The sequence below is a fragment of the Lytechinus pictus genome, chromosome 2 (assembly GCF_037042905.1).
Source record: "Lytechinus pictus isolate F3 Inbred chromosome 2, Lp3.0, whole genome shotgun sequence".
NCBI lineage: Eukaryota > Metazoa > Echinodermata > Echinoidea > Temnopleuroida > Toxopneustidae > Lytechinus > Lytechinus pictus.
This window is the reverse complement of record NC_087246.1, coordinates 52,040,332-52,053,913: the sequence shown is the minus strand read 5'-3', so window position 1 is coordinate 52,053,913 and position 13,582 is coordinate 52,040,332. Positions and strand designations below refer to the sequence as shown.

General features: G+C 36.9%; 1 protein-coding gene across 2 annotated transcripts; it reads left to right on the top strand.

Annotated features, from left to right (window-relative positions):
* The first annotated feature begins 2,272 nt into the window (after nucleotides 1-2,272).
* LOC129254013 (uncharacterized) lies at nucleotides 2,273-12,909 on the top strand. 2 transcript variants are annotated; one of them, XM_064095120.1, is made up of 4 exons: nucleotides 2,346-2,628; nucleotides 8,212-8,583; nucleotides 9,115-10,690; nucleotides 11,448-12,909. In XM_064095120.1, the coding sequence occupies exons 3-4, from the start codon at nucleotides 9,735-9,737 to the stop codon at nucleotides 11,656-11,658; spliced, it is 1,167 nt and encodes a 388-aa protein (XP_063951190.1). In that variant the 5' UTR covers nucleotides 2,346-2,628; nucleotides 8,212-8,583; nucleotides 9,115-9,734; the 3' UTR covers nucleotides 11,659-12,909. The 2 variants fall into 2 exon arrangements, with proteins under 2 accessions (XP_054748434.2, XP_063951190.1); XM_054892459.2 differs by lacking the exon at nucleotides 8,212-8,583 and having other exon boundaries at nucleotides 2,273-2,463; nucleotides 9,583-10,690.
* Nucleotides 12,910-13,582: the final 673 nt, after the last annotated feature.

Sequence of the window (13,582 nt, the reverse complement as noted above, 5' to 3'; positions counted from 1 at the left end):
TCAGACCGTTTGCCATAGCAAGAGTTGCATGGACACTTTCAAATGAACAGCGAGACGTTAATATTGAATTAATTGTAATGTTTACATCAAATTAATGGAATTGGATAAAATTGTCACACTATTATCAATCTGGTGTGAGATTATTAATAGTTATAAAGATATGCCCGGATTTCTGCAATATTATACGTTCATGAAACCCGTCATGAAAACCACTGTTCCCTCTGTTGAAGCTGTGTGTGTGGACTTTCGGACACTCAAACGCTTGCAACTAACCATTATGGTCGAACAAATGACAGATGAATTGCATTGCTCTGTGTTCATGCAGACATAGGAGATGAATTACATTACAATATGTTTGTCCCTTTTTTCACAAAGAGAGACTTTTGTATACCCAAACCCAGTACTCTAACGGCCAGTAGACCAAATGCCTATTGCACATGGCCAAGCTAAGGTAATGCTTGCCACTTGAAAAAAAGTGCAAAATTTGACAGAATAATTATTGTTCTTCAAAACCAAAGAAGACAAACAGTATTTTTTATAGAAAGTAAAGTAGATGAGAATGGGATGAGATGTGTACACGTAGTGGTATAGAGTAGTCAAAAGTCCTATATACTATACAGCATTGACTTTTAAATAATTTTTTAATCTGTTATTTTCTTATGTGCAGGTGGTACATGTATATATTATCACTTATGTTTTTATTTTCATGTATTGTAAATAATTTCTTACTATCATTTCCCGAGAGGGGCTCGATAGAGTCAATAAAATCTTAAAATCCATACCGGACAAGAAGTATCAATCAGTCCTTTGAGTTCCGTTTGGGCATGTTGGGGGTCTTTCTGAGCCATTCCACCGTCAGAGATGCCAATCAAAGGTCACCCTTGGATCGAAGGTCTCCCTTCTGTGAAATGGGGGCCTACGGTACTTCCTTTGGGCCCGGCCTATATAACGGCTTTCTTACCACTTTTTGCACATGATGGCGGAGCTGGGTGGGGAGCCTGCAAGCAAAATATATTAATTCTTAAAACCAACAGAAAAGTGTGTAATGATTTTGTGGGTTCCATCCCCGAAGTTCGCGTAAATGCATGGGGGGGGGGACGAGGGTGATCATCCTTTTTTTTCTTACTAAAAAAATTATTTTTAAAAAAATTCCATTTAAACATTTGGGTTTTCCTTGTCTTCAAAACTCTTCTCCTAATTAAGGAATCCTGTATCTGACAATGTTTTTGCAGAATAAGTTATAGAATCTGATTCTGAAATGGAGTTCTGCATCAGGGGCCGCGGAAGCGGGGGGGGGGGGGGCTTGGGGTTCAGCCCCCCACTTTTTTCCAAAACCATATGATTGTGATTTTTCAGCCCCCCACTTTTGGCTCAGCCCCCCCCCCCCCCCCCCCACTTTGAAAACCGTTCCGCGGCCCCTGTGCATGCCATGCACGTGTCTTTAATGCTATAGCACAAAAATAATGGTTATTATAAAGCGACTCAGAACAAAGCGACGTCTATTTACTACTGGTGGGCCCGTCTGCATATGCCCCTTCCTTTTCAGCTATACTATACTATACAAGTTTTTACTTGATTTAAAGGTCCACCAATACCAACAAGTTGAATTGAATAAAAGAGAAAATCGCATTCCTGCAAGCAAAAAAATGAAATTTCATTCGGATGTATAATCAGAATATAATATACATCTTGAGACGTAACATGAAGTGCCATTTACTCCTGAAGAAGACGAAGGATCGTCGAAAATTTGAGGCTTTTAATAAACATAATATTATGATTGACAAAACTTCACTAGATTTGTTTATCATATTACGAGTATTGAGACATAGGCATATACAGTCTTATCTTCGTATCAACGGGTTTAATAAGAAGTTTAATTCAAGCGGGTCTTTGACTGAAAAGTCATTATTGGTAATTTCCCCCCAAATTTCCCGTGTTTTTTGTAAATGTATATGTTCAAAACGGCACTATATATAGACCTGCAGTGTTAACAGGATACGATTTGTACACGACATAATAAAAGGGGAAGATAAATTCCTTCCTTGGCTACCAATATATACTGTAGCCTATAGTATAGATATTGTATAATTAATTAATCATCAGTAAATGCGATAATGCATATATTTAGACTTATCGTCGATCATTCAAAGGTAACAAATAAAAGATGAAACCTCAAATCACGTGATCCGGAGCTAAAACCTGGCGGAGGGGATGGAGGGGGTTACTTGAAAAATAATTTTCCTTTTATTGCATTTGGCTCTTTTTGCACACCATACAGAACTGTTATCTCGATAATGGTCGCAAACTGCAGCACACGAACAGCGGAGAAACTGAAACGAGTGAGAGATCATAACAACATTTCCTGACTTTACCAGGCCATGTTTACAGTCCAACTGAACTGTGTCATACTTTGCTTGATTGATGGTACTAGGTCTACATTTTAGCATTGTAACTAATAAAGAGGTGAGGTTTGAATAAATGGGGAGGTGGGTTACCCTCATGAATTGAATGCGCAAAGGCAAAACTTCGAATTCAATCGCCGCTTTATAGGAGAACCGCAGGCGCAGGCTCAGATGCGGGCGACCGCGCGACCGGGAGGCACTGTAGCCGGGCGATGCCGAAGACAAAGTGGTCCTAACCAAGCCCCCGAAGCTACCGCCATTTTGTTTAATCCATTAGAAGCTAAAATAAGCCCTCATTAATATTAATTTCGTACGATGCTCCCTCGTCAACTGTGGTTTTGTACGTGTATTAGACAATACGCACATCAGCGTAATGACAAAGGTCAACTTGGCAAATTCATTAATGTATTCATTTTGTTACGCGCTCGTGACGCGAAGGATTCAGCGAATCAAGCAAGCGCAAATCTGAGACGATACGTTGCGCTATATAAAGTATCGATATCACAAGCGATATCACTTAAAAACAAAGCATTGTTTGTATTGCGTCTTATAGGCCTTTGCTAATTCAAAAAGGGAAGATGAAAAGAGTAGATCAAGTCGTGATTAGGTAAAGAGGTCTCTACAGCTTTTGCTATCCCTAAATCGTGGCTACCATACTTGTAACTCATGATGAAACGGGCCCCAATTTATCATGTTTAATACGTTTCCTGTCCCCTTTATTCTCCAGCATTTCTTACTCTGTTTTTTTTTCCATTTAATCATTTTCTCACTCAAAATTCTTTTGTGCCGCCTTTCTCCTACATATGTAGAGCACATTTTCAAAAGGGGCTAGGTCCATTTTTCATCAAACTTGATTTTTATGTCTTAATGTATAGATTTTTAGTAGCTATATAAGATGATACCATATAAAAGTTGAAATTCCTATTAAAAAGTGAACTAATATGGCAAAGAAAAATCACCTTTTTTTCAAAAGGGGTTAGGTCCATTTCAGTTTAGTTGCAAAAGGGTTTTTTTTGGAAAATAATATCTTAAAAAAAAGTAAATATATTTTATACCCAATTTTATGTTCTCATGGTAGGGTACCATGAAAATTCAGTTTCGCATAAGAATATTGCAATATGGGAGAATTCAAAAATAATTATTTTCTAGGAGTGGACCTAACCCCTTTTGCAACTAAACTTTTCTGAAGAACTCATTTGTCAAAAGGGGTTAGGTCCATTTTTCATATATTTTATTGTTTTCTGTCTCTAAACCTCTAAATTTTCAGTCACTCTGATGATACCAAAGAAAATTTGAAATTCAAATGAAAACGTGAATGGAAGTGGCAAAAAAAAATCACTTTTTTAATCAAAAGAGATTGGATTCACTTCAATTTACTTGCAAAAGGGGTTAGGTACACAATGATATTTTTTTATAAGTATATAGAAAAAAATTGAAGACAGGTAGATTTCTTTTATACCCAATTTTATGTTCACATGGTAAAGTAGTACATCATGACAATTTAGTTTCTCATAAGAATATTGCAATAAGTGAGAATAAAAACATGGTTTTTCTCGGAATGGTCCAAAGTGGCCCTAACCCCTTTTGCAACTAAACTCTTCATATATTTCCTTCTTCTTTTCCCACTTGTTATCTGTCTCCTGGTTTCCATAAATCTTGTCTTATTTCTCTTCCACCCCGTTTGTTCCTACTTCCCACATTCTAGCTCTCTTACCACCCCCCTCTAAATTATCTCTTCATATGTGCCCCTCCATTTCTTTCTCATCTCTTTTCAACCCACTTCTCATCACTCTTTCCCTCTCTCGATCTTCATCTCATTTTGAATTTTGCCAATTCCAAATCCCTTTCATTTTAGCTCTGTACAAATACTATATGAACACAAATGAAAGACATAAAGGAATTCTCTGGTTAGGGATGAATTTTATTAATTAGCCATAAAAAATATCACATTATCAGAGGATTAAGCTTTGCCTTTTTATTAAGCATATATGTTAATACTTTGAACCAAAATAATTTTTTTTTGTATGCTGGGGCAGCGATCCTCGGGAGGGGGGCACAGTTCCCCCTACTTCTTGAAGCACTGAAAAGTGCCTTTTTATGCAAGAAAAATGCCCCCTCACGAACGTGTACTGTGTCCCTTTCACCTGACGAGAACCTGTTTTAGGTGTTACCAAGTGCTCTTCCTTGTATGCATTTTTTTTACCCATAAATGCCCCCCCCCCCCCCGGAACGTGTTCTGTGCCCTTTCATCTGAGGGCCCGTTTCATGTGTTAAAGAGTGCCCCCTCGCCTTCTTGTAAGTGCCCTTTCTCGAATCACTGCCCCCTTTTACCCAAGAAAAGTGCTCCTAAAGAACTTGTTCTGTGCCCCTTCCACCTGAGAAGGACCCGTTTTATGGTCACCATGACGATTGCCCTTTGAAACAAGAAAACAATATTCTCATTTCGATAATATACTTATGAAGGAAATCCTTTGTGCATTAAGTTTAATAATTCATGAGTGGGGGTATATAATCAGGTTTGTACAGATGGAGGGGGGGGGGGCTTGAAGGACTCTTGCCCCCCCCCCAAAAAAAAAAAAAAAAAAAAAAAAAAAAAGTGAAATATATCATTCTGAATACTTTAGATTTTCTTTTTTAAAATGTCAAAATTTTGCAACTTCTTAAAAATTTCACGTAATACAGCATTTTCCCTATGCCCCCCCCCCACTTTCAACTTCACTCCGCCGCTCCTATTTGTATGTTTATAGCTTCTCCTTTTGCAACCAGTTTTAATGAAAATCAACAAGAAATGTTTTTTTTTGAAAAATTGGACTTGGAAAAAAAAAAACCTTTTCCATCTTCATCAAGTGGTTCCTAAGTCAGACTCTTGATTTGTTGGATTTCTTGAATGAAAACATCTGTTACACCAGTCCTGCAGATTGAAAAAATAGAGAAAGAAAATCAATGAATTTAAATTAAAATTGTCGTGAATTATAAAACATAAATGTTTTAAGAAGAGTGAGACTATACATATATATGTTTCTTCAACACATAACAGGAAATCTTACTTCTACTAATTATAAACTTGTACTTCTATAAAGCATATCACTTAAACCTGTTTTATGCAGTTTACATACCACTCTCCATTATAACTACATGTACTCTATGAAAAAATGTCAGAGATTTCTCATAAATATGAATATATGAATCAACATATGTAAATTATATAAATAGTCAGAATTAAAGTTGATATGTTTTGTTGCACAGAATATTTTGATCTGTGATTAAAAACGACACTAACTATAATCTAAAAACAAAATTGAAATGGGTTTTTCAAAGGCAGGTTTATTTGTTGCCAAAAAAAAATGTGAACAACCTCCATTATTAAAAATATTCACTAATTAACTCACTCATATAACTGATGTAGGTTGTATTTCTCTTTGTGGTCTAGTCGCTGTTCTATTAGGCCTACTTCACCAATTATTTATCATCATCAATCACCTCCATGGAAATTGTAAAACTGCATCATCCTATTGGACAAAATGTAAAATAATAAGATTTTAAAAAAATCGTAAATCTACAAATATGAAATATGAATATCACACTAAAGAATGAATAAAATGAATTTTGTAAAATATGAAAAATAAATATTGCTTTGTTTATAAACAAATAGGAAATAAAAAGGCCATTTAATTACTAGTAGATCAAGGACATGACCTTACCGGTATTTTATAAATTTGCCCAAGGTACATAACTTTTGGCATTGGTTCTATTTTAGACTCGAGAGCCTGTATATTTAAGAAGTGTATATTCATTACAGATCCTACCTCTTTGTGGCTCGGATAATTTTTATTTAATGTAAACATGGTTAACATTCAATGCATGTAATGTATCTGTAATTTTGTATGGGTTAGTTTAAGTTTTATACCTGGATGAGAATCTGCAAAATGATGCATGCACTTATGATCATCATCTTGAACCATTATGGGTAGACCTCTACTGTTTTTCTTGTTATTCAAACTCAACCTGTTTGTGAAAGAAAAGAGAGAACAATAATAAGAAGTGATATTTTTCATGGCCGTATGTATAGGGGGAGGGGTTTGGGCAAGAGCTGAAATGTGAAACCTTCATCAAAAAGAGAATTGCATGACATCCTTCAATTTTACTTTAGAAAATGCACAAAACGGCCCTATATAGGTAATATTGGTCGCATCTGTCCCTCGCCTTCTGAATTTTAGGTTTCTCTAAATTTTTCACATGTCTGCCCCCCCCCCCCAAAAAAAAAAAATCTGGATCTTTTTATTTCCGAATCTTATTTCATTTGATTTTAACATAATTCCATAATCTCATGCACTAGGTCTAGATCTATTTGTAAGAAAGTATAGATCTAGTCCAACGAGACTCAGTGCTGTGCGACAACATTCATGTATCTAAATTAGGTCTAGATCTAGACTAACGATGGACTCTCGATCTATCTAGAACTAGAAAGTAAAGCTTCGGTTCTAAACCGAGATCTAGACCCTATATCGGTTTAGAAATTTTTGATGTCTGACTCTGACTTTTATTCCTGGCTAAGACTTCATTGCCATTATTGACCGAGAGTAGATCTAGATCTAGTCCTTGGTCCACTGACAGTCATACTCGTACATGTAAACGGAGTCGTTTCGGCCCAGACCTAGATCTAGGCCTAAATTACAGACCTATCATAAGCTCTGGGGGTAAGTGTCGAGGGTTGGAAAGTATAAGTTAGACTAGATTTGAATTAGGTAGGCCTAGCTCTTGACAGCATCGATGAATAAATAAAACTTGAAGTAAAGTAGCCTAGATCTAATTCTAAGTGTATATAAAGTAGGGCCTAGGATTAAGAAGATCTAGGTCCTAGATCTATTGATAATAAGACAAACATGCAGAGCAGCATGTTATTTCTAAGACCGAGTCTAACTATATTTATAAATAACAATAAGAGTTAAAATGGGTGGGGGCTAAATGCAGAAGCCTGAAGTTATGCAAAATAAATTTGATATCTGAAACAAAGTGAGGACTGAGGATTGACACAATGACAGGCGTATCTTCATCCACACTCCGCAGTTTATTCCTGACTGAGTCTCGATCTACTGAAGATAGATGCAGATCTCACTCTTGATCTAACGTTACAGTGTACAAAAAGAAGCCTCATTCTTCTTGTTTTAATCAATCGTGGGTTGGTCCTTGTTGGAGGTGAACCAAACCAGCCCGATTATCTCTCGATTCCCAGCCGGCTAGGAGCCCGTACAAAATACGTGGTTAGCATAGCGGGATAACGGCATAACCACAACACTGCAAGCAACATACAGGCTACACTGGGCGACGATGACAATCCAACTTCAATTTCAAAGACCAAATTCTGCTTTCCTTTAACAGAAGAATGATACAAACGTTCTAATTTGTTAAAGAAATAACCTAAGATCACAAAATACAGTGTGAAATGTGTAAATAGTCCACTGAATTCATGTGTTTATATCAATTAATACGTACTCACCGGAGTGTTCGTAGGTCCATTTTGTGTGTGGAAAGAAAAGTTTCAGAATGAATAAATTAGATGACGTAATGAGGTCAAATGAATAATTAATTCTGTAACACGATACCACTAGTATCGATGACAAAGAATCGGGGAAATTGCGTATTAATGCGCTCTTCGCCAATGAAAAGGCCGGATTATGAATATCTTCATGCTCATGAATGTCAATGAGGGCTTATTTTTGTCTTCAAATGATCGCGGTAGGCGGAGCCTAATCTTATTTGTTTTGTGCTGAACGCGCACGCAGCTTTCGGTCTAGTAATATATTATAAGGTCTTTGGTCCTAACCCAGGGAGCTCCAGCCCGCGAAGCGCGAATGGCCGGAGCTCCCTGGGCCGGGTTACGAAGACATGAGACAGTAGAAAACGAAAGCGGCGATTTAATTCGAAGACGAAGCTCAGCTTTGCCTTTGAGGCTTTGTGCATTCAATTCATGAGGGTACAGTGTGAATCAGGGACAACTCGGACCACGGGCATATCTCTACTCTAAAAAATTGTTCTTGCCCAACAGCAGACACATTTTTTTATCTAAATTCAGTTTGTTTACTGGAAAGGATATTTTCTTAGGATATTTTCTTATAGCCTTGGAGTCCAAGGCTATAAGAAAATATCCTTTCCAGTTAACAAATTGAATTTATGGGATGGGGTAACCCAGAGAGCTCCCGCCCGCGCAGCGGGCGGGAGCCCAGAAGCTTACCGTATATTTGACCATATTCACCGGACTAGGGTGATTTATGGTCTAAATATTTCTCCAAATGAATTGTGAAAACAGAAAGTATACAATTACCACGATTATATGGATGAAGGTCTAACGAGTGGCAGTTTCCTGACATCTGGGAACAGACTGGAACCTCAAAAAAACGAAAAGTTCTCTCCTTCTACCCCCGTTTCGATCGGCCATTTTTGTTAAAAATCGTAACAAAATGGCCGATCGAGACTGGGGTAGAGGAGAGAACTTTTCGTTTTTTTGAGGTTCCAGTCTGTGCCCAGATGTCAGGAAACTGCCACTCGTTAGACCTTCATCCATATAATCGTGGTAATTGTATACTTTCTGTTTTCACAATTCATTTGGAGAAATATTTAGACCATAAATCACCCTAGTCCGGTGAATATGGTCAAATACACGGTAAGCTTCTGGGCTCCCGCCCGCGTAGCGGGCGGGAGCTCTCTGGGTTAGGGATGGGGATGCTGCTCGCATATGAACTTACAAATTCAAATCTTAAAAAATCTTGAGCCTCTTATTTAATGGATTTTCATTTCCTTCTCTAATATTTTTCTTTATTTTATCTGTTTTCCTTTAAACCGATTAGGTTGAACCTCCCCTTTAAAAAATTTGAGAGAGGGCATTCAAAATAATATAAATTTCAAATTTTCACAAAGAACCAAGAGCTGAAAATAAAAATTGATGGCCATTAAAATATTGAGTAAATGCAAATGGAATTCACATAAATTCCCCTTTAATATTTAGGCAGAGCTTAAGCCTTACACCTCATCATGCCAAAGTGCCGAAAACTGAGTTATATGTGTGTATCTAGACTAGAATCTACTTAACATCCATAGTATACTACAACATGTGATATCGGCAAAACTCTTCAAAACAAACTAAAAAACCCACAATGATTAATTTTTGTTTGCCTTTATGTAGGTAAATGGATGAAGTCTATATTTTCATCAGGAAGCTCTCCATGTGTTTAGGACAAGGATCAAGATTTCTTTCTCCAATATGCGAATGCAGAGAAAAATTCACATGACAAATGAAAGTGCTTGAAATCAAGACCAGCTGCAACCAAACCAGTTATGTCGTATTGTATGAGAAAAAAGCGAAAATTAAATTGCGGACAGCCTTACATCAGTCATAGAAAAGCAAGAAGTAAACGGGATTCAAAGCCACACCTGAAGGAACAGTGTGGTACATCTTATGATATGCCAGATCAAAATTTTGGAGCCTTGTTCTCCAGATTGCCTTTGGAATGCAAAGTAAGAATATTTTCCTTTCTAAGTGACACTGATAAATGTGAGGCTGCCAAAGTGTGTTCAGAATGGGCTGGGGTAATGAGAACACCACGTCTGTGGCAAGTGGCTGATTTCACCTTTGCTTTGGCTCAAGGACATCTCCCAAAGGATAAGTGCGAAGCCATCAAATGTATCAAGGATAGGGCCACAAACTACATCTATCACTTTGTGTCAAGAGGAGCCCTGCTGCGTCACTTGTTCTTCCAGCTGGATATCATCGAGGGCGAGGAAATATGGCTCAAGTTCCTGATCTATCTCCTCAAAATGACCAACTCGCATGAACTCAAGGTGGTCCATGCAGAGTGGACAGCCTCTCCAGAATTCATGCCATTTCAGGCACCGGAGATTACCTGGAAATCAGACAGGGTCAAATCATTCTTGTGCCTGCTGATGACCCTCGGTGAGATGTGCCCTTCCATTGAAGAAATCCATACCCCTTTTGATTGGTCTTTTTCTTCAGTCAAATCACTCTCAACCTTCAAGCAGCTACACACATTGGAGCTGGATAAGTACTGGGTATTTTCTGTCCTGAGAGAGGAGAACCTGAATTACTTGCTGGAGAGCTTGCCGTGTCTGAAGAGGCTCAAGCTGAGTGTGAGTGTGCCATTAATCGGAATGATGTCTTTTCCACAATACATCATGAGGTCAGAATCACTGGAGGTGCTGGACATCTCTAACAGTACTTGTTTCTTTCTAAGGAGTGTACATCTACCAGCTTTAACATCGCTATCCACCTCAAGGTACTACTAGGCTTTATTGAAAAATCATTCGGATTTCAAAATGATGATTTTTGGGGGGGATGTACTTCTCATGAGCAAGTGCAAGAATGAATAAAAGAACGGAAAGGAATCCAACAGGACAGATTTTTTTAATGACCATTTGCAATCTTATATTTTGTAAGAATGTTTCATAATTCAAAGTAATGTTGTAGAGTAACTAGTCTTCCTAAGAGAATTTGTAAATTAGTTTTGATGGGCCATACCCTAAAATAAATGGGATAAAAGAACATATTTCTTGTATTTTTATGTTAATCAGTCAGGGATATTTTATGTTGAATATATATTGCCTGCCCCCATAAGGTCAAAAGGATACTGAACTGTTTTTAAGAACAAATTACCATTTTCAGTAGACGGGATTCGCCTTTAATTGCAATAATTAAACACATTTTAGAGCAAATCAAAATCTGGAGATGGAAGCATTCCAAAGATTTTGAATTTTGTTAATCAATACACATATTTATTCAAAAGTTTTTCTGCTCCACAGATTATAATCAGCATCACTACAATCACCATGATGACTCATCATCATGACTACTTTCATCATCATGATTATCAACATCATCGATCATGTAACGATCATTGTCACCACCAACACTTTACTGCAATGATGACATTAATTCTACCAGTAGCTTCATCATCTATATGTAGCCATCATTATTATTTAACATTCGCCTCACTTAAACTTATTTTCTTTGTGCTTTCTATATTTTGCTCACAGGAATCGTTGGACTGGTCCATTCTTGTCTAGAGAAGCCTTGAGAGTGCATTGCCTCTACAACATTCTAAAGACTGGTGCACCAAGACTAACTGTTTTTAACCAATGCATTGTGGGAGATGACTGGAGGTCAAGGGTTACACAAGAGTTTGAGGATGCCTTGAAATCAAGTTGCTACTGCTCAAGCCATAAACGAGGAAGCTTTCTATTTTAGACCGATACTCTTTGAACTACTCTAGTTTTTTATGCAATTTTTTTTTCAGAGATTGTAGGGAAATTCACAACAGAACAATTATTACAAGGTAAACCAAATTTGGAATAAATGTAAAATGTACATCCAAAGTATAAAGATTTATTTGTGGTTTCAGGAATTTGTTTGATGTTAGTAAATGCCATTAAGATAAATTTAATGAGAGTGATCTCTGCACCAAAATCAAAGTCTTTTGTCTACTGAAATTCAAAGGCATATTTTTTTTCTGTAATCTACCGGTAGCAATATACATGTATTCTTACACAAGATTTTATCTTGTTTGAAAATATACCCAATATTAATGCATCCAAACATATATGTAAAATTTAGGGGACCATTCCATGAAATTTGTTGGCACAGACTGAATTGTCAGCTCTGATAATTTTGCTGAAATTCTGGGTTTAGATTGGTTGAAAATCCTTGATCTTGGACTGTTTTACAGCAACTGTTGGGGAATGACACTGAAAACTTCATGAAATTGTATGGGATACATGTAATGAAGGCTTGCTGGGGGAATTTGATCTTGTAAATACAAAAGTTTTCTGGGGATTGTTTTCATGAAATAAACAACTAATTTCATTAACAAATTTGCTATGATCCAATCAAATGCAAGGATTTCAGTTGCTAGATTATTAAATAACAATAGTCAGTGAAAATCACTATTTGTTTTGTGAAATTCTCCCTCTGTGTATGAAATTCTCATCTCTGACAAACACATTCTGTGCTGGTGCAGATTCTCTCCATTACAACAAATGACCCATGTTAATTTTGTTTCCCTGAATGTGGCTTCTGAAATTCCCACCAATTTTTACCACTCTTGTTATATCCCACTGTGGTCTCTTGACCCCAAAGATTTGTACATTGCATGGGCATGGTTAAGTGATGCACTCTTTTTCAGTATAGGGGGAGGGGGTAACGACACAATATATCATCTTCCCTGGTAAAGAAGTTCACTGCCAGTAGGACATTGGTAATACCCAGTAAATTTAATCTGTTATAACATTATTGGGTGGCTGATGGGCTGTGCATCATTAGACTATGTGTAGCATTTTAAATTGATACGCCAATATTTTAAACCTTTCTTATAATCAGGTGCAACATACGTGTACATGTACCTGTTAAACTCTTTTATTACTATTTTTAAAATTCACATATATTTTTATATAACTGTTGTCATGACCTCTACTAAACATTTCAAAAGTGCAATTGACTGGAGATGTGCGTGTTTATCCTTGCTTTTTATTTATTGGTACTTGTGCAAGTAATGTTTTCAGAGCTTGAGACAGTGAGTAGAGTTTGATATGGGGATAAGGAAGTGGAATTGAGGCAGATGAAAGAGAAATAGAAGATTGTAGTGTGACCGAGGAAATGGGATACATGAAAGATAAGTTAAAAACTACAGGATGAAGACCAAGTAGCAAGCTCAATAGAAAAATTATAAGAGATTAGAAATTTATGCAATTAAAAATGTGGGCAAGAGAAAGGAGAGGGGGAGAGGAAAGGAGAAAAAAACAAAGATAGAAAGAAAGATTCCAGTGGAGAAAAGAAGGAAATAAAAAGAAATACAGTTTTGAAAGTTGAATAAGGAAGACAAGGACTGGATTGATTGATTGATAAAAAATCAAAGACACTATCAACACATGCGTGTCATATAAGTGTCGGACAGTTAATCTGGAAAGGTTACTATAATACAGTACAAATTACCCTAATGCAACTTTACAAAGGAACAGGGAAGACATAAATTCAAAGATGAAAGATAAATTGAGAAAGATATGGGACAGAAAAGATTAACATATCTTTATGCTAGGAAAAAATACAAAAGATTGTCCAAAGAAGATGACCAATGTGTGATGACAGAATGATCAAATAATATTGTGTTCCATGTTCA